At 47.8% G+C, this 21,867-nt stretch overlaps 1 protein-coding gene across 5 annotated transcripts in view; it reads right to left on the reverse strand.

Moving 5' to 3' along the window:
* Nucleotides 1-13,925: 13,925 nt before the first annotated feature.
* The window catches only part of tcf20 (transcription factor 20), an 85,915-nt gene continuing 77,973 nt past the window's right edge, over nt 13,926-21,867 (reverse strand). For 4 of the 5 annotated variants that reach the window (XM_055663038.1, XM_055663037.1, XM_055663039.1 and 1 more), the window contains 3 exons: nt 18,638-18,687; nt 16,394-16,480; nt 13,926-14,150 (listed from right to left, as the gene is read on the reverse strand). In XM_055663038.1, coding sequence (XP_055519013.1) covers nt 16,433-16,480; nt 18,638-18,687 — 98 coding nt within the window. In that variant the 3' untranslated portion in view covers nt 13,926-14,150; nt 16,394-16,432. The remainder of the gene's footprint in view (nt 14,151-16,393; nt 16,481-18,637; nt 18,688-21,867) is intronic. The other variant, XR_008726278.1, reaches the window with a different exon arrangement.

A 21,867-nucleotide genomic window follows, 5' to 3' on the forward strand; every position in this document is an offset into this window, starting at 1 on the left:
TGGGTTTTCTCCAGGTGCTCCTGTTTCCTCCCACACTCCAAAGACGCACAGGTTTGTAGGTTAATTGGCTTGGTATAATTCTAAATTGTCCCTAGTGTGTGTAAGAAAGTGCTAGTGGTTGTGGATTGATCGATGGGCCAAAGGGCCTGTTTCTGCACTGTAGCTCTAAACTAAACATTATTCCCTTATCATGTATCTGTACACTGTGGATGGCTCAATTGTAATCATGTGTAGGAAAGAACTGTAGATGCTGGTTTAAATCGAAGGTAAGTCACAAAATGCTGGAGTAACTCAGCAGGACAGGCAGCATCTCTGGAGAGAAGGAATGGGATGTAGTCTGCAGAAGGGTCTCGACCTGAAACATCACCCATTCCTTCTCTCCAGAGATGCTGCCTGCCCCGCTGAGCATTTTGTGATCTACCTTCGATTGTAATCATGTATTGTCTTTCCGTTGGCTGGTTAGCACGCAACAAAAGCTTTTCTTTGTACCTTGGTACACGAGACAATAAACTAAACTGATCTGAGTCGCTAACCACAGATTAGCTATGACATGGGTGATGAATTGAGGAACACTATTTATATTGTGCTTGCAGAATTAATTCTAATGTGATTTTGCTGGGGAACTATCGAACCACAAAACCTTTTTTGGAAATTGAGAAGTAGAAGAAAAAAAAACAGTCCAGCAAACAAAAATATCTAAGAGGGATAACTGTTTCCATGTAACGTCCCTGCAGTAATTGGACATCATTGTCTCATGGTGTCAGTTTCACCATGGGAGGGCATGGAAATTGACAATGATTGCTTCCACGGACACTGTTCAACAATGTAACACACAGCATTCAGTGTTTTGTTTAGCTTGCAGTTACAAAAGGAAACTTACAGTTTAAGTGTAGGCCCGGCAGCATCTCTGGAGAACATGGACGGATGACGTTTCGGATCGTGGCCCGTCCTCAGCCTGTCCCTTTGCAGTGGGACCCTTCTTCAGATTCAGAAACATAGAAAATAGGTGCAGGAGTAGGCCATTCGGCCCTTCGAGCCTGCACCACCATTCGATATGATCATGGCTGATCATCCAACTCAGTATCCCATCCCTGCCTTCTCTCCATACCCCCTGATCCCTTTAGCCACAATGGCCACATCTAACTCCCTCTTAAATATAGCCAATGAACTGGCCTCAACTACCTTCTGTGGCAGAGAATTCCACAGATTCACCACTCTCTATGTAAAAAATGATTTTCTCATCTTGGTCCTAAAAGACTTCCCCCTTATCCTTAAATAGTGCATTTTCTACGCTGATGCAGATCATCAGCAAATATTGTGAGCAGCGGGGACTCCAGCACAGCCCTGCCGCCCTGTGAATTACTACTCTATCTACTATTGCTCTTCCACCAATATCCCTTCACATAGAGACATAGAAACATAGAAATTAGGTGCAGGAGTAGGCCATTCGGCCCTTCGAGCCTGCACCGCCATTCAATCTGATCTTGGCTGATCATCCAACTCAGTATCCCATAGACATAGAGTGATACACCATGGAAACAGGCCCTTCGGCCCAACTTGCCCACACCGGCCAACATGTCCCAGCTACACTAGTCCCACCTGCCCGCGTTTGGTCCATATCGCTCCAAAACCTGTCCTATCCATGTACCTGTCTAACTGGCAGTGACTAGTGGGTTACCGCAAGGCTCGGTGCTGGGACCGCAGCTATTTACAATATACATCAATGATTTGGATGAAGGATTCAAAGTAACATTAGCAAATTTGCAGATGACACAAAGCTGGGTGGCAGTGTGAACTTTGAGGAGGATGCTATGAGAATGCAGGGTGACTTAGACAGGTTGGGGGAGTGGGCAGATGAATGGCAGATGAAGTTTAATGTGGATAAATGTGAGGTTATCCACTTTGGTAGCAAAAACAGGAAGGCAGATTACTATCTAAATGGCGTCAAGTTGGGAAAAGGGGAAGTACAACGGGATCTGGGGGTCCTTGTTCATCAGTCAATGAAAGTAAGCATGAAGGTACAGCAGGCAGTGAAGAAAGCAAATGGCATGTTGGCCTTTATAACAAGAGGTATCGAATATAGGAGCAAAGGGGTCCTTCTGCAGTTGTACAGAGCCCTAGTGAGACCTCACCTGGAGTATTGTGTGCAGTTTTGGTCCCCTAATTTGAGGAAGGACATTCTTGCTATTGAGGGAGTAGGTTAATTCCTGAGATGGCGGGACTGTCATACGCTGAGAGAATGGAGCGGCTGGCCTTGTACACTCTGGAGTTTAGAACGATGAGAGGGGATCTCATTGCAACATATAAGAATGTTAAGGGTTTGGACATGCTAGAGGCAGGAAACATGTTTCCTATGTTGGGGGAGTCCAGAACCAGGGGCCACAGTTTAAGAATAAGGAGTAAGCCATTCAGAACAGAGACGAGGAAACACTTTTTCTCACAGAGAGTGGTGAGTCTGTAGAATTCTCTGCCTCAGAGGGCGGTGGAGGCAGGTTCTCTGGGTGCTTTCAAGAGAGAGCTAGATAGGGCTCTTAAAAATAGCGGAGTCAGGGGATATGGGGAGAAGGCAGGAACGGGGTACTGATTGGGGATGATCAGCCATGATCACATTGAATGTGTGGTGCTGGCTTGAAGTGCTGAATGGCCTACTCCTGCACCTATTGTCTATTCTCTGCCACACTCAAAAAGCATTTCCGCACACTAATCACTTATTAAAAGCTGTCTGAAATTCCAAGCACCCCACTCCCCGCCGTCCTAGAATGTTGGAAGATCACGGACAACTGCTTCCATGACGGTCCCCTCTGATTCAACACTTCATTGTCACATGTAACCATGCACAGTGAAACGCTTTGTTTTGCCTGCAAGGCGGCAAAATCATACAGACCTCACCTGGGCAGGGCACAAGGGTCATGTTTCTGGCGCCAACAAACAACATTTAACTTCTGCTTGCAGCGGCAAACTAGGGGAAATGTGCACTTTTACCCAAGCTAATTAGCCTACAAATCAGGCTGGGTGACTATTGGCAGAGTGGGTCCAGCTCGCTCGCCTGACAGCGCCACGGACCCGGGTTCGATCCCGACTAAGGGTGCTGTCTGTACCGAGTTTGTACGTTCTCCCTGTGACCGCATGGGTTTTCTCCCAGATCTTCGGTTTCCTCCCACACTCCAAAGACGTACAGGTTTGTAGGTTAATTGGCTTGGGTTTGTATACTTAGAAACATAGAAATTAGGTGCAGGAGTAGGCCATTCGGCCCTTCGAGCCTGCACCGCCATTCAATATGATCATGGCTGATCATCCAACTCAGTATCCCGTACCTACCTTCTCTCCATACCCCCTGATCCCCTTAGCCACAAGGGCCACATCTAACTCCCTCTTAAATATAGCCAATGAACTGGCCTCAACTACCCTCTGTGGCAGAGAGTTCCAGAGATTCACCACTCTCTGTGTGAAAAAAGTTAATCCCATCTCGGTTTTAAAGGATCTCCCTCTTATCCTTAAGCTGTGACCCCTTGTGCTGGACTTCCCTAACATCGGGAACAAGCTTCCTGCATCTAGCCTGTCAGAAGGGTTTCAGCCCGAAACGTTGCCTATTTCCTTCGCTCCATAGATGCTGCCGCACCTGCTGAGTTTCTCCAGCACTTTTGTCTACCTTCGATTTTCCAGCATCTGCAGTTTCCTCTCACACTCCAAAGCCATCCGGGTGTTTAGAGAACGTGTCAGAAGGGTTTCGGCCCGAAACGTCGTCTATTTCCTTCGCTCCATAGATGCTGCCGCACCCGCTGAGTTTCTCCAGCGCTTTTGTCTACCTTCGATTTTCCAGCATCTGCAGTTCCTTCTTAAAAAGGTGTTTAGAGATGCTGCCTGTCCTGCTGAGACTCCAGCATTTTGTGTCTATCTTAGGTTTGTAGGTTAATTGGCTAGTGTGTAGGATAGTGTATGGGGTGATTGCTGGTCGGCGCGAATGCGGTGGGCCGAAGAGCCTATTTCGGCGCTTTATCTCTAAAGTCTCCAGTCTAAAAACATAACACTTTGTAAGATGATGGAAGGCAATGCACCTGGCAGAACGGCCAGACACATGGCAGAGGGAGTCCAGCAAAGAGAAGTAGAAATGATGGACTTTGCCAGGGGGGAAAAAGCAGAGACAATCTAGACTGTGAAGCCCACATCACTTGAGTGAATAATGAAAAACAAAATCAAGGGCTTTTCACTGTATCTCGGTTCACGTGACATTAATAGGGGGGGGCGTTGCGGTAGAGTTGCTGCCTCACAGCACTAGAGACCCTGGTTCAATCCCGACCACGGGTGCTGTCTGCACGGAGTTTGTACGTTCTCCCCGTGACCTGCGTGGCTTTTCTCCGGGATCTTCGGTTTCCTCCCACACTGCAAAGACGTGCAGGTTTGTTGGCTAATTGGCTTGGTATATGTGTAAATTGTCACTAGCGTGTGTAGGATAGTGTTAGTGTAATGGGTGATCGCTGGTCGGTGTGGACCGCTGGACCAAAAAGCTTGTTTCCGCGTTGTGTCTAAACTAAACAAACAGAATCAAGAATGGGGGAGCATGCGGGGTTCCACAGGATCCTCATGGAACTCCGTTGTGCCAGGAGCTCTCTAGGGTAGACTGTGACCCGTAGTTATAGTGGGTGACTGAAGCCAGACAGAGTGATGCCCAGACTGCAGTGAAGCTGCTGAATGCTGATCCTTCAGCACGGTAGCGCAGCAGTAGAGTTGTTGCCTTACAGCGCCAGGCACCCGGGTTTGATCCGGACTACGGGTGCTGTCTGTACGGAGTTTGTACGTTCTCCCTGCGACTCCCTTGGGTTTTCTCCGAGATCTTCGGTTTCCTCCCACACTCCAAAGACGTGCATGTTTGTAGGTTAATTGGCTTGGGTTTGTATACTTGGTAATTGTCCTTAGTGTGTGTAGGCTTGTGTTAATGTGCTCGGATTGTTAGTCGGCTCGGACTCGATGGGCCGAAGGGCCTGTTTCCGTGCTGTATCTCTAAACTAAACTGTCTCATTCAATGCTACTGTGGTTAATTGCTCAAGTCCCAGATGTCACCGTTAGCCCCAAGGGCTAAATCTAACTCTCGCCTTTCCTGCTGGGGACCGGACCAGAGCTTCGGCAGTGGCGATACCTACATGGATCGCCGTTATAAGCCCCGGAGTGCTGGGCTCGCTGCTCCAACATCGCGGAGCGTAGGTTTGAAGAGCTCCCAACGCGGGCCGCTGATTTCAACATCGCGGAGTCCTGGGACCCTTTGCCGAGGGCCACCAGCGTGAATATCCACCCAGCGCAGCCTGTGGACTGCGGAAGCCGCGGACTCCGGCAGGAAGTGGCCGATTCGGAGGTCCAAGCCGCAGAGATTGTCCTCCCATTCCGACGTCGGAGTTCCAGCATCCCGGCGAGCGGGCATGAATATCGGGCCACCCGTGGCGGCGACTGCGGAGGGCTCGCGAGGCCCCGACCACGGGTGAACATCAAGAACAACAGAGGAAGATGACTGAACTTTGGTGCCTTCCCTCACAGTGGGAAACTTTTGATTCTGCTGTGTGGGGATGTTTTATGTTGGACTCTATCGTGTGTTGTGTTCTTTATTGTATTTGTATGGCTGTATGGTGAACACACATTTCACTGTACCAACTGGTACATGTGACAAATAAATGTACCATGTATCTTGTAATCGGCCTCCGCTGCCTTCTGTGGCAGAGAATTCCACTAATTCACAACTCTCTGGGTGAAAACGTTTTTCCTCATCTCAGTCCTAAATGGCCTACTCCTTATTCTTAAACTGTGACCCCTGGTCCTGGATTCTCCAACATTGGGATTTTTTTTCCTGCATCTAGCCTGTCCAAAGTCCTAAGAATTTTATATGTTTCCAAAAGATTCCCTCTCATCCTTCTAAATTCCAGTGAATATAAGCCCAGTCGATTCATTCTTTCATTAAACATGCAAAATGGGAGAGGAACATGCTCAGCACCGTGTTTGGTCTCGCTTTGCAGTGGATATAACTTGATTAAATCATCTGGGACATAGAAACATAGAAAATAGAGAGGGTGGCGGATTTCCGCTTCCTGGGAATCCATATTGAGGAGGACCTGACGTGGGGCGTGAACACCACTGCGCTGCTGAAAAAGGTCCAGCAGAGACTGCACTTCCTGAGGGTGCTCAGGAAGAACAACATCACTCAGAGACTGCTGCTGTCTTTTTATCGGTGCTCCATTGAGAGCATACTAACATACTGTGTATGCGTGTGGTACACCAGATGCACAGCGGCTCAGAGGAAAGCGCTCCAGAGGGCCATTGACAACACCCAGAGGATTGTCGGCTGCCCTCTCCTTACCTTGGAGGACTTACACAGTTCCCGCTGCACCAAAAAATCACAGAATATCATTTCCCACCCCGGACACTCCCTGTTTGAACTGTTGCCGTCAGGCAGACGGTACAGATCTACAAGGACAAGGACGAACAGACTAAAAAACAGTTTTTACCCCACTGCTATAAAAGCACTAAATGTAGCCGCCAAGGAACGCAGGGGCGATACATACTAAGGGACTGTGGTAACTGTGGAATCGACAGAAGGATGGAGGGTTGGGTGTTTATGCGTGATATTTTTGTGATATTTATTTTAGTTGTTTATCTTTTAATATTTTACCTTGTATGTATCGTTAGCTTTTAGAAATGTTTGAATGGTGCACTGACTGGCTGACATTTTTAAATTTCGTTGTACATGGTTCATGTTACAATGACAATAAAGAAACTATTCTAATAGGTGCAGGAGTAGGCCATTTGGCTCTTCGAGCCATAACAGTTACTTAGATAAATAAATGGAAGCAATGATTTGTTTAACATAGCGTTTGGCGTGCAGTAAACCCTCCATTTTACGGATCTCTTTATAACGGATTTCAGTTATAGTGGACAGACCTGCCAACCTTCGTTGCCGGCCCCACCCCCTCCCCGGCCACTTCCAGGCTGCTGCCACTCACCTGTAGCCCCCTGCGGGCTGCGGCCATCAACTCAACCGGTCCTCACCTCTCCCTCATCTGCCAGCAGGGCAGGGCCGTCAACTCACCTGAATTCCAGGCCCAGTTCCCGACCGGGAATCTAAAGAAGGGCCTCGACCCAAATACAGAGATGTTGCCTGATATGTTGTGTTACAACAGCACCTTGTGTTCTTTTGTGTATTAACCTCACCTGTAATTTTTTTAGTTTCTACTACATACAATGTGAATACCCAACTCGGTTATAGTGGAGTAGGTTGTTGTGCAAAATCGGCAATAACAGCCATCCACAGAGGGTAGTTGAGGCCAGTTCATTGGCTATATTTAAGAGGGAGTTAGATGTGGCCCTTGTGGCCAAGGGGATCAGAGGGTATGGAGAGACGGCAGGTACGGGATACTGAGTACGGGATACTGGATGATCAGCCATGATCATATTGAATGGCGGTGCAGGCTCGAAGGGCCGAATGGCCTACTCCTGCACCTAATTTCTATGTTTCCTCCCCGCCACATGGTCCGTTATAATGAAGGTTTACTGTAATGCCTGGTTTTAGAATAACTCTGTCCAAGTGCACAAACAATCGCAGAGTTGTACTGTAGGTGTAGCCCAAGTCCATCACATAGACCAGACTTCCCACCAATGATTCCATCTACACTTCACACTACCTCAGAAAAGCAGCCAACATAATCTAAGACTTGTCCCGCCCGCTATCATTCCGTCTTCTCCCGGCTCCCTTCCGGCAGAAAGTTGAAAGTCCACACCATCAGACAAGAGGAACAGCTTCTTCCCCTCCGTCATCAGGCTTAGAAAGATAGACATAAAAATTAGGTGCAGGAGTCGGCCATTCGGCCCTTCGAGCCTGCACCGCCATTCAATATGATCATGGCTGATCATCCAACTCAGTATCCCGTACCTGCCTTCTCTCCATACCCTCTGATCCCCTTAGCCACAAGGGCCACATCTAACTCCCTCTTAAATATAGCCAATGAACTGGCCTCGACTACCCTCTGCGGCAGAGAGTTCCAGAGATTCACCACTCTCTGTGTGAAAAAAGTTCTTCTCATCTCGGTTTTAAAGGATTTCCCCCTTATCCTTAAGCTGTGACCCCTTGTCCTGGACTTCCCCAACATCGGGAGCAATCTTCCTGCATCTAGCCTGTCCAACCCCTTAAGAATTTTGTAAGTTTCTATAAGATCCCCTCTCAATCTCCTAAATTCTAGAGAGTATAAACCAAGTCTATCCAGTCTTTCTTCATAAGACAGTCCTGACATCCCAGGAATCAGCCTGGTGAACCTTCTCTGCACTCCCTCTATGGCAATAATGTCCTTCCTCAGATTTGGAGACCAAAACTGTACGCAATACTCCAGGGTGTGGTCTCACCAAGACCCTGTACAAACTGCAGTAGAACCTCCCTGCTCCTATACTCAAATCCTTTTGCTATGAAAGCTAACATACCATTCGCTTTCTTCACTGCCTGCTGCACCTGCATGCCTACTTTCAATGACTGGTGTACCATGACACCCAGGTCTCGCTGCATCTCCCCTTTTCCTAGTCGGCCACCATTCTGAACAGTCCTTCTATAAATTCACCTCTACCCCATTGACGGCACTGGACTTTGTCTCTGGAACTGATGCTCTTGAACGGCGAGAGATCCAAGATGGCGCCAAAGCCAGACGACACTTTGTGTGGGCATCACAGAAGTGGATCTGCAATCACGCCCTTTACCAAATACCAGTATACAGTGGATGACTCAATCGCAATCAAGTATTGTCTTTCCGCTGGTACACAAAAATGCTGGAGAAACTCAGCGGGTGCAGCAGCATCTACGGAGCGAAGGAAATGGGCAACGTTTCGGGTCAAAACCCTTCTACAGACTGATTGGATCTTTGATTGGGGAGAAGAAAGGAAGAAGGAGGAGGAGCCCGAAGGCTGAGGGATGGAAGGGACAGCCCGAGGGCTGAGGGATGGGAGGAGACAGCAAGGGCTAAGAAAATTGGGAGAATTCAATGTTCATGCCTGCAGTGTGTCTTTCCGCTGACTGGTTAGCATGCAACAAACTTTTCACTCTACCTCTGTACACATGACAATGAACTAAACTTAAGCTCCTAAACTTAATCTTCGGCAATGACAGATACGGCAGACCTTCTGCCGCCACCGTCGACCCTCACCTGCACTCCAACCGCCCTGTGGCCCACGACCATCGACTCCGCCGATCCTTGCCTCTCTCAGCTGACCGCCAGCCCACCCGGATTCCAGTCCCTCCCAACCCCATCTACAGTCCAACATGCCTTATAACAAATGGTCCTACAACCATTGCAGGGTTTACTATAGTGGCACAATGATAAGGTGAAAGCCTGGAGGACCAGAGTGAGAGGGGTTCCGAGGCCAGAAGGCCAGAGAGTAGAATGGAGGCCAAGGCAGGCTGAGGGTAGGTGTTCAGCGAAACAATCGCCCAGTCTCGCCGATGTATAGGAGTCCACGTCGAGAACAACCGATACAGTAGATGAGGCGGGAGGAGGTGCAAGTCTGTCTGGATAGCACGGAAAACAAAATATTTCACACATGCCAATGATAAACAAATATCAACACAGGAGGGACTGAGGAAAGGAGGCGGGGGTGGGGTGTGGGGGGGATAGAGGCAAGGTCTGGATGTGACTGCCGATACCAAAGAGAGTGACGGACGGCATTGTATCACTTGCTACTTACTGTCACTCCACTTTAGAGATGAATCCTGGCTTCAGTGGGATCACTCCGGCACAATATGGCAATAGACAATAGGTGCAGGGGTAGGCCATTCGGCCCTTCGAGCCAGCACCGCCATTCAAAGTGATCATGACTGATCATCCACAATCAGTACCCCGTTCCTGCCTTCTCCCCATATCCCCTGACTCCACCATCTTTAAGAGCCCTATCTAGCTCTCTCTTGAAAGTATCCAGAGAACCGGCCTCCACTGCCCTCTGAGGCAGAGAATTCCACACTCACAACTCTCTGTGAGAAAAAGTGTTTCCTCATGTCCGTTCTAAATGGCTTACCCCTTATTCTTAAACTGGCCCCTGGTTCTGGACTCCCCCAACATCGGGAACATGTTTCCTGCCTCTAGCGTGTCCAAACCCTTAACAATCTTATATGTTTCAATATGATTCCCTCTCATCCTTCTAAACTCCAGAGTGTACAAGCCCAGCCGCTCCATTCTCTCAGCCTCTCCAGTCCTCGACAAACGCGGACCACCATGTCTGCATAGACCCAACCTCCAACTGAGTCCTCATCTTGAACCCTGTCCTCCATTCGAGACCCCAAACCGTTCATCAAAGTAATGAGCAGAATGCAATAACACTCTGCAGTTGTTAAAATCCCAAGACAAACTGGATATACTCTGGTCAGGCACAGCTGTGGAAAGAGAAGCTGTTACCAGTTCAGGCCAATCTGACCTCTCATCAGAATTGAGCTGCTGGGAATAAAAACACGGTCTTAAGATGCATAGAAAGTGATAGAGGATGGGAAGACAAAAGTGGCAGCCAGTGATAGGTCAGAAGGCAAAAAAGATGTGGAAAAACAGGCCAATACAGTTGAGGGTACACAAAATTGCTGGAGACACTCAGCGGGTGCAGCAGCATCTATGGAGCGAAGGAAATAGGCGACGTTTCGGGCCGAAACCCTTCTTGAGACTGATGGGGGGTGGGGGGGGGGGAGAAGAAAGGATACAGTTGAGGCTGCATTTGGAGTATCATATTCAGATCAGGGCACAATGTTATAGGAAAGATGTCAAGTTGGAAAGGGTACAGAGAGGATTTACGACAATGTTGCTAGGACTCGAGGATCGGAGCTATAGGGAGACATTCAGTGGGCTGGGTCTCTATTACTTGGAGCGCAGGAGGATGAGAGATGATCTTATAGAGGTGTACAAAATCATCAGAGGAATAGATCGGGTAGACACACAGTCTCCTGCCCACAGTAGGGGGATGGACAACCAGACGACATAAGCGAAGGGGGAAACTGAGGAGTAACTATAGTGGGTGTATGGAAAGGTCTGCTGGAGGAGGCAATTGAGGCAGGGACCATTGCAACATTTAAGAAAGAATTAGACAGATAGGACAGGTTTAAGAGGGATATTGACAAAACGCAGGTAGATGGGGCATGTTGGTTGGCGTTGGCAAGTTGGGCTGAAAGGCCTGGTTCCACGTTGTTTGATTCTATGACTGCTGATGCAGAGCCAGACGCTGACACTTGGTGTCTCCCTACACAGATATTGCCCGAGTAGTTCTCTGAAAGCGGCCACACAGGTAGACAGTTGCCAGAGGATACTGTAGTGATGAGTACAATTGCAATGTTTAAAACTCATTTGGATAGACACACACACACACATGTTTTGAGGCCTGTGGCCTGGTTTTCCACAGGTCCAGCACACTCGGGGATGTCTCTGGTAACCACAATTGTGGTTTTGAGGGGCGATCAGGCAGCAGTGTGACGGAGAATGATGTCTCGCTCCTAACACTGTGACAATGTGCAGATCCCTCGCACACCTCAACGTCAGCCGCCTCTTCCCCCCGTCCACGTCTGGGTCCGATGTGTGTACGATCGTTGTCCACTCCTGGGGTGGGAGCAGGAGACGCCCGCACAGCGAATGACGATAAGGGTGACAACACTCTCTTCTTGTTGAAAGTCGCCACCATCTTGGAGTTGATATCTTGGCAGGTATATCTCCACTCTTTCTTTGTTTTGCCTTCTCCTCTCTCCCTCTCTCACATCTTTATTCACTCTTTGGCCACACTACTTTGGTAGTCTAGGGGCCCGCTCTTTTCACCTTTCCCTTTTTACTCTTTCTTGTTCTTTCTCTTTTCTTTTCCCTTCTTTTCAAGTTAAACGGCTCAAATTGCAGCTGTAATTGTGTAATTTTATATGCCGAATGTTTTATTCTTGTACAATGGTTTCTCATAAAAATAATTTAAAATATTTTTTTTTAAAAAGGAGTGATATCTTGAGGGAAGTCAATCAACTCATTTTGCACAAAAAAGCTGGAGATACTCAGCGGGTGCAGCAGCATCTATGGAGCGAAGGAAATAGGCAACGTTTCGGCCCGAAACGTTGCCTATTTCCTTCGCTCCATAGATGCTGCTGCACCCGCTGAGTTTCTCCAGCTTTTTTGTGTAACCTTCGATTCTCCAGCATCTGCAGTTCCTTCTTAAACTCATTTTGCACGTTGGCGCAGTGGTTGAGTTGCTCCCTTACAGTGCCAGAGACCCGGGCTCAATCCTGACTACGGGGCCAGGGTTGGGGGGGTGCCTGTACGGAGATCCCACGTATTCCCTGTGACTGCGTGGGTTTTCCCCGGGTGCTCTGGTTTCCGTCCACATTCCAAAGGCTGACAGGTTTGTCGGCTAATTGCTCTTAGTGTGCGGAGAATGTACACACTCCGTACAGACAGCACCCGCAGTCAGGATCGAACTAACGTCTCTGGTGCTGCAAAGACCGCTGCGCTCCCCTGCCGCCCCATACACTGAGCCACGTATTTTATGTTTACTGTTAAATTCTTTCATGTTGTGTCTTATCTTTATTTGTGTGCTGCAATGGCAAGTCAAATTTCACTACACCAATTGGTGTATGTGATAATAAATGTCCTTTGTCCTTTGTACAAAACTCTTGGGCCTCGATCATTGAGGGATCCGTCTCATTATAACCATATAACAATTACAGCACGGAAACAGGCCATCTCGGCCCTACAAGTCCGTGCCGAAATTTTTTTTCTTTTTTTTTTTTTTTTCCCCTTAGTCCCACCTGCCTGCACTCATACCATAACCCTCCATTCCCTTCTCATCCATATGCCTATCCAATTTATTTTTAAATGATACCAATGAACCTGCCTCCACCACTTCCACTGGAAGCTCATTCCACACCGCTACCACTCTCTGAGTAAAGAAGTTCCCCCTCATATTACCCCTAAACTTCTGTCCCTTAATTCTGAAGTCATGTCCTCTTGTTTGTTTGAAAATCTTCCCTATCATCTCATATGTATGACTGCAGGGAAACAGAATTTCGTTCAGACCAAATGGTCTGAATGACAATAAACGAATCTAATCTAATCTAATCTAATCTAATCTCATCATTTTAAAGACCTCTATCAGGTCCCCCCTTAACCTTCTGCGCTCCAGAGAATAAAGACCTAACTTATTCAACCTATCTCTGTAACTTAGTTGTTGAAACCCAGGCAACATTCTAGTAAATCTCCTCTGTACTCTCTCTATTTTGTTGACATCCTTCCTATAATTGGGCGACCAAAATTGTACACCAATCATTCTCAAACCACTGCTGCTCTTGTTTTATAAAAAAAGACCTGGAATCATTGCTGGAGACACAAGTTCGCTCTGACACATCAGAAACTCAGGTGGACAGCCATGGGATCTGGAGTTGGAGGTAGTGGAGTACAAGACCCCTCGTCCTTATGGCCACATATAATAGTGACCAACACGTAATCAGCAGCAAACCCCATTACTGTTGTAAACAATTTAATAACTATATATAATATAATATAATATATATGTATTGAATAAAACACCCAAAATAACACTGAACATACATGGGCGAGCTCTCACCACTATACTCTCCTGCCATGGTCAGCCAATGGCAGAGGAAGGGACAGAGAAACAGGGGGGGAAAAAAGTATTTTAAAACCAAGAGTCACCGATATATTTAAAATAAAAAATAAAATATATAATCTGGGCGATCCATCCTCTCAGACTAAAGCCGTTTTACATCAGGAGATTGAGCCAAGGACCGTGTGTGGGGGGTGGGCACCCCGGGTCTCTGCAATGTTTGGGGAAGGGGATGCCTTCAGTAGAATCTCCCCCATCCCCATCCTGGACCATCCCCATCCTGGACCACCCAAACCCCCCCCCCCCCCCCCCCCCCCCCCCCCCCCCCCCCCCCCCCCTTCCCAGTCGCGCGATGGCCTCTTGTTTTGTTCACTGCCCTGTGGTTTGTGGATATCGGGGCTGCAAGCGCACAGGTCCAGGGTTATTTTTTGCTCCGGGTCCTCTGACCGGCAGTTCTTGGTGGTTGCAGCAAACGCTGGTCGTCTGAGGGCCGACAGACACGCCCATGGAGTCACCCCGTCCGATCGCGTAATGGTGTCAGATTCACCGCCTCTCAACAGGAGGACCTGCAGGGGAGGAGGCACAAAGAGCAACTCTCACCACATCTCCTTCATCAGCCTCCCCCGTACTCAACCCCGCCCTTACACCGGGACCACCAGCGCAGCGGCCGCCCACCTTCACCGGCTCCACGTCAATAGACACTAGGTGCGGGAGTAGGCCATTCGGCCCTTCGAGCCAACACCGCCATTCAATGTGATCATGGCTGATCACAGGCAGAGAATTCCACACACTCACCACTCTCTGTGAGAAAAAGTGTTTCCTTGTCTCCGTTCTAAATGGCTTACTCCTTATTCTTAAACTGTGACCCCTGGTTCTGGACTCCCCCAACATTGGGAACATGTTTCCTGCCTCTAGCGTGACCAAACCCCTAACAATTTTATATGTTTCAATGAGATCCCCTCTCATCCTTCTAAACTCCAGAGTATACAAGCCCAGCTGGTCCATTCTCTCAGCATATGACAGTCACGCCATCCCATGAATTAACCTTGTAAACCTACGCTGCACTCCCTCAATAGCAAGAATGTCCTTCCTCAAATTAGGGGACCAAAACGGCACACAATACTCCAGTCCCTCCCACGTCCGTCCGCTTACTGAGACCACCGACTCTGTTTCTGCCAGCCCATTCCTTTACCCCCTCCCAACGACTGACCCCTGCCTCTCTACCACCCGCCAGCGGGCCGGAGCCGTCTCCTCACCCGAGTTCCAGGCTCAGTTGCCTCCATGATGCACGTTCCTACTCCTCAGGGTCTGACTCCACTTGGTCCCCCTGCTCCTCTACCCCCCCTCCTACAGGGCACCTGAGTAATGATTCCACTGGGTCACCATCTTCCCCCTCTTTTAACCATGTTACTCCGAGCACCCCCCACCCATGCGCTAATCCTCACGACCCGCTCTTCCCTGAACCGCCACCAGGCCTCGCCTCAACCTCCGTCCACTCACCAGCCCCGCTCTGAGCCCTAGCCCCACCCTTGTCGTGTCTTCACCATTCCCCCCCCACCATGAAACATCACCCACTCCTTCTATCCAGAGACGCTGCCCATCCCGTTGAGTTACTCCAACACTTTGTGTCTTACAACGTTGCCCCTTCCCACAACACCAATCCCACTCATTCTCCTGACTGACGCCTCTGCAACCCGTCCCCCACTCATCTTCATAAGTTCCAGGAGCAGAATTAGGCCATTCAGCCCATCAAGTCTACTCTCCACCATTCAATCATGGCTGATCTATCTTTCTTTCTCCACCCCATTCTCCTGTCTTCTCCCCATAACCCCTGACATCCTCTACATACTCTGTACCAGAAAATTATCTCCCCCCCTCTCCAATTCCCACCTCAAATTTGTTTTGGTTTAGATTATATAGTGTTAATAGGCCCTTCAGCCCACCTCTCATTAGTACCTCTTCCACCGGCCATTTTGGACTCCTCCTTTCCTGAAGTCACCTGTTGCCAGCCCCAATTTGTTCTGGCCATTTCTCACCTCGTTTCCTTACCCCCCCCCCCCCCACACATTCTGCAGAACGGTTGTCACGGGCTGTCACGGTGGTGCAGCAGTAGAGTTGCTGCCTCACAGCAAAAGCAGCGCCGGAGACCCAGGTTCCATCCCGACTACAGGTGCTTGTCTGTAGAGTTTGTACGTTCTCCCCGTGGGTTTACTCCGAAATCTTCAGTTTCCTCCCACACTCCAAAGACGTACAGGTTTGTAGGTTAATTGGTTTGGTAAATGTAAACATTGTCCCTCGTGGGTATAGGATAGTGTTAATGTGCGGGGATCGCTGGTCGGCACGGACCCGGTGGGCCGACGGGCCTGTTTCTGCGCTGCATCTCTAAACTGTACTAAATGGTTCCGACCCGAAACGGCACCTACTTCTTTTCTCCAAAGATGCTGCCTGACTCGCTGAGTTACTCCAGCATTTTGTATCTCCCTTTGGCCCTACAAGTACCTGCCGACCATCGATCGATCACCTGTTCACACTTGTTTTATGTTATCCCATCTTCTCGTCCACTCCCTACATGTTTGGGGCAAATTTCACAGACGCCATTTGACCTACAAACCTGCACGTCATTGGGATGCAAGCGGAAACCGGAGCACCCGGAGGAAACCCACGCTGTCACACGATAGAACATAAAACTCCACACAGACAGCACCCGAGGCCAGGATGGTACCTGGATTTCTGGCGCTGTGAGGGAGCAGCTCCACTAGATGCGCCACTTTGCTACCTATGTGTTTGGAGATTCTAATGGGCTGCTCACCTGCTTGTGCTGTGTCCGTAGAGAAGTGGAGGCCTGTGCTCAGCCTCGCTCCGACTGCTCTGTGCTGCTACCTTTTGTAGCCCTGTGCTGGAGAGAGAAAACCCCATTTAACTCATTCCTCCCTGTGTTACATGCTTGAAGCTAATACTTGAAGGTTGAAGGTTTACAAAGCGATTCGTCAAACTAATGTAACTGCGGGTCCACCACCGATTTCCCGACACCCCTGGTTCCAGAGTCTTTCAGGATTATCCGGCCTCGCTGGACAAGAGGTCGCGGCCTTTCAAGGGGCTGAGATTACATTTGTTCAATGAGGCCCGCAGAGTCGGCCTTAGAAGTCGGGTATGGGAACGGATCTGCCAGCTGTGGCCTGGCCGGAGTTCCACAGCAGGGGCAAATTCAACTTGCCGATCGGCTGCGATGGGGTCCCAATGAGGTCGAGATCAGCCGCCTCAACCAGCCTAGGCACCACATTTTCGAGGGTCTTCGGGGTAGATTTCAAGTGTGCTCGTTCAAGCGGCTGGACAATAAGTTGGCAGAAAATCGGTGGTGGACCTGTATTATAATTGTAGCATACTATAAACAAATAAAATAGAGGGGTTGTTTGAGGTGGAGTATTCTGGCCAATTCTTGACAACACATTTAAAGGCCACAAAGGCTCTTTGGAAAAAAGCACAACATTAATTTATGAGAAACATTATGGGGATAGAAAAACATAATCTAATAGATAGATTGGAGGTTCTGTGTTTAGTCAGAGATTTGAAAGGAGGTATTTAGTTGAAGAGTTGAAATAAAGAGGAATAGTGGCAAGGTGGCGCAGCGGTAGAGTTGCTGCCTTACAGCGCTTGCAGCACTGGAGACCTGGGTTCGATCCCGACTCCACGTGCTGTCGATACGGAGCTTGTACGTCTCCCCGTGGGTTTTCTCTGAGATCTTCAGATTCCTCCCACACTCCAAAGAAGTACACTTTTAAAGGTTAATTGACCCAGTATAAGTATAAATTGTCCCTAGTGTGTGTAGGATAGTGTTAATGTGCGGGGATCGCTGGTCGGTGCGGACTTGATTGGCCAAAGGGCCTGTTTCCGCGTTGTATGTCTAAACTAAACTAAACTTTAGGGGGGGGGGGGGGGGGGAATATCTTATGCAATAAGGAATTATGGATGGGCAGGGAGAGCGAGTACAACGGAAAGCTGCGAAAGAACTGGGAAAAATCCGTGAAAGAAAACATTGTAAACTAACTGGCAAAGAGCCACGGGCAGCTTGAAAGAGCTAGCACAAATTCGGTGGGCTGAAGGCCCCCTTCCCGGAAGCTGTTGTAACTCCTGGGTAGATGGTCTTAACAAACATAAAACCCACCAACAAAACATGGAGGAACCCAAGATAGACACAAAAAGCAGGAGTAACCCAGCGGGTCAGGCAGCATCTCTGGAGAAACTAAATAGGTGATGTTTCAGGTCAACACCCCTTCTTCAGACTGAGAGTCAGGGGAAAGGGAAACGAGATGGTAATAGATAATATAGAGAGAAATAAAACAAATGAGATGTAGAGATCAATAGAGATAGATCTCTAGAAATGAGATAGAGATAAATGAGATATAGAGGGATATAGAACAATGAAAGATAGGCAAAAGGGTAACAATGATAAAGGAAACGAGTCATTGTTAGCCGTGAGCTAGGTGAAAACAAGTTGCAGACAATGAAAGTCACCAGTAGGACAATGATGGGAAAGGGTGGGGGAGGGATGGATGGAGAGAGAGGATGTAAGGTTTACTTGAAGTTAGAAAAATCAATATTCATTCTGCTGGCTTGTAAGCTGCCCAAACAAAATATGAGGTGGTGTTCCTCCATGTTGCGATGGGCCTCACTCTGACTCTGAATCAACCTCACTACAAAGCACTGAACAAACTGGGAGGTAGACAAAAATGCTGGAGAAACTCAGCAGGTGATGCAGCATCTATGGAGCGAAGGAAATAGACGACGTTTCGGGTCGAGACCCTTCTTCAGACTGGGAAGTACACCGACGGGCTAGGTTGTTTACACAGGATAGAGTGATGGGACAGTGCTGAGACAATGGTCTTTCAACTCTATATCCAAGTCATGATGTACCTGCTCTGGGAGAGACTAGAGGTGCGGAGGACAGGACTGGGAGCGGTGGAACATATCTCTTCATCTTCTAGCCCCATCTAGGAATGCACAAATTACCGGCTGGAATTGACAATGACACTGAAGGGATTGCCTTGTAGCTTACCTTATGTTTGGGACATTTCATGGAGAAATTCTCTTCATTCAGGAAGCAATCTGAAAAAGTAAATATGGTGATGAGTTGCTGTCAGTGAAATCTGAACCCCGGGCAAGAGTGGGCACAGATTGCAATGCATGAGAAACGGGAGGGTGGGGGGTCCATTAAATATCTGGAGTTTGCAGTGCTTTGCAAATTTCAAAGAATTTGTTGGCTAAATGTTCTATTGTATGCATTTGTGTTCCATAGAAGACCACACCTTTTATTCCTTTCATCATATTTTTTTAAAATCTATTTCTCTCTTAAAATTCATTGGATCCGTTTTTGGAGGAACTTTTAAGCCCTCACCAATCTGAGTTGAGAATCCTCTTCCACAATCCCTCCCGGATTGAGTGCGGCACAATGGTAGAGTTGCTGCCTTACAGCACCAGAGACCCGGGTTCCATCCCGACTACGGGTGCTGTCTGTATAGAGTTTGTACGTTCTCCCCGTGTGCACGTGGTTTTTCTCTGGCTGCTCCGGTTTCCTCCCACATTCCAAAGATGTACAGGTTTGTCGGTTAATTGGCTTCGGTAAAATTGTAAATTGTCCCTGGTGTGTAGGATAGTGTTAGTGTAGGGGTCGATCGTTGGTCAGCACGGACTCAGTGGGCTGTTTGCGCGCTGTATCTCGAAAGGCTAAAGATTTATGACTGATCTTTATGTCTGCTGTCTGTTGTGGTTTAGTTTAGTTTAGAGATACAGCAATGGAAACAGGCACTTCCATCCACAGAGTTGACGCCAACCATCGATGCCCCGTTCACACTGGTTCTATGTTATCCCACTTTCCAATCCACTCCCTACTTACTAAGGGCAATTTACAGAGGCCAAACACTTGGTCTTGGGATGTGGGAGGGAACTGGCGCACCCGAAGAAAACCCACGCCGTCACAGGAACAATGTGCAAACTCCACTCAGACAGCACCAGAGGGCAGGACCGAACCTTCGTCTCTGGTGCCGTGAGGCAGCAACTCTACCAGCAGCACGATATACCATCCTATTTAGGCTTTTTAATAATAAAATGATCCAAGTGGTCACTTTTAGTATTCAGTGCCTTATTTTAACCTTCCCTACTCTTCCTATCCCTTAATGAATTCAAGTTGCATCCATGCTGATTATCATTATTTTTAATTACATCTTTATTTTCCTATCAATCTTAAACTGGCCTCAGGTATGAGTTTATTCAATTCTACAGTTTTAAACTACAGCAATCACATTCCATCATTTCTCATGCACTAATGCCTTAATTGTTGTTAATCACAATATGGGTAGAAAATAGCATCTCATATTGTAATATACACAAATGTATGAAATCTCGAGGCTTCCGATTAGTTTTTACCAATTATTTCTTTACTCCAAATTTAAATGCCCCCAATCTAAATTTTGGAATTATTGTTTCAACATGTCACCGATTATGTTGAATTCTAGCCAATACCAGTAACTATTTAATATTACCAACATTTTCATGTCAGTGCCAGGAACCCGGGTTCGATCCTGACTACGGGTGCTGTGTATGCGGAGTTTGAACATTCTCCCCGGGACCGCGTTGGTTTCCTCCGGGTGCCCCGGTTTCCTCCCACATTTAAAGACGTACAGGTTTGTAGGCTAATTGGCAATGGTAAAATTGTAATTTGTCCCTAGCGTGGTAAATGGTAGGGAATTGAAGAATACAGTTGAACAGAGGGATCTGGGTATAACCGTGCATAGTTCCTTGAAGGTGGAATCTCATATAGAGAGAGTGGTAAAGAAAGCTTTTGGTATGCTAGCCTTTATAAATCAGAGCATTGAGTATAGAAGCTGGGATGTAATGTTAAAATTGTACAAGGCATTGGTGAGACCAAATCTGGAGTATGGTGTACAATTTTGGTCGCCCAATTATAGAAAGGATGTCAACAAAATAGAGAGAGTACAGAGGAGATTTACTAGAATGTTGCCTGGGTTTTCAACAACTAAGTTACAGAGATAGGTTGAATAAGTTAGGTCTTTATTCTCTGGAGCGCAGAAGGTTAAGGGGGGACTTGATAGAGGTCTTTAAAATGATGAGAGGGATAGACAGAGTTGATGTGGACAAGCTTTTCCCTTTGAGAATAGGGAAGATTCAAACAAGAGGACATGACTTCAGAATTAAGGGACAGAAGTTTAGGGGTAATATGAGGGGGAACTTCTTTACTCAGAGAGTGGTAGCGGTGTGGAATGAGCTTCCAGTGGAAGTGGTGGAGGCAGGTTCATTGGTATCATTTAAAAATAAATTGGATAGGCATATGGATGAGAAGGGAATGGAGGGTTACTGTATGAGTGCAGGCAGGTGGGACTAAGGGGAAAAAAATTTGTTCGGCACGGACTTGTAGGGCCGAGATGGCCTGTTTCCGTGCTGTGATTGTTATATGGTTATATGGTTATAGCGTGTAAGATTGTGCTCGTGCAAGGAGTGACAGCTGGTCAGAGCGGATCGGTGGGCTGAAGGGCCTGTTTCCACGCAGTATCTCTAAACTGCACTAGAGTAGCAAGTTACTCGGGCGGCACGGCAGTAGAGTTGCCGCCGGGGACCCGGGTTCGATCCCGACTACGGGCGCTGTCTGTACGGAGTTTGTACGTTCTCCTCGTGCCTGCGTGGGTTTTCTCCGAGATCTTCCGTTTCCTCCCGCACTCCAAAGACGTACAGGTATGTAGGTAAATTGGCTCGTATAAGTGCAAATTGTCCCTAGTGTGTGTAGGATAGTATTAGTGTGTGGGGATCGCTGGTCGGTGAGGACTCGGTGGGGCTGAAAGGCCTGTTTCCGCGCTGTATCTCTAAACTAAACTACCTCAAATCCCGATTTCTCGTTTGACCGGCAGTACCTGCAGCAAGCGTTGCATCCACTAATAATTTAATTCTACATTTTCTTGTCCCGCTGCTGAATTTATTTTTTCTATTTTAGCCTTCATGTATTTATTCACCCATGAATGCCATAATAGAATGGTTAATCTGTGTTTTAGTGAGATACACTTTTCCTGGACACACTGGGATCAGTTTTAAATGTTTCCAATTAATCTCCTACGTATCCGTTTTCACTATCGTTGTGCAGGCATCTCCATCCAACTTGTTTTTCATGCTCAATTTCTAAGTAGCTAGGGGCGGCACAGCGGCAGAGTTGCTGCCTTACAGTGCCAGAGAACCGGGTTACATCCTGACTCTAGGTGCTGCATGTACAGAGTTTGTACG

Source organism: Leucoraja erinacea, chromosome 37 (genome assembly GCF_028641065.1).
Source record: "Leucoraja erinacea ecotype New England chromosome 37, Leri_hhj_1, whole genome shotgun sequence".
Lineage (NCBI taxonomy): Eukaryota > Metazoa > Chordata > Chondrichthyes > Rajiformes > Rajidae > Leucoraja > Leucoraja erinaceus.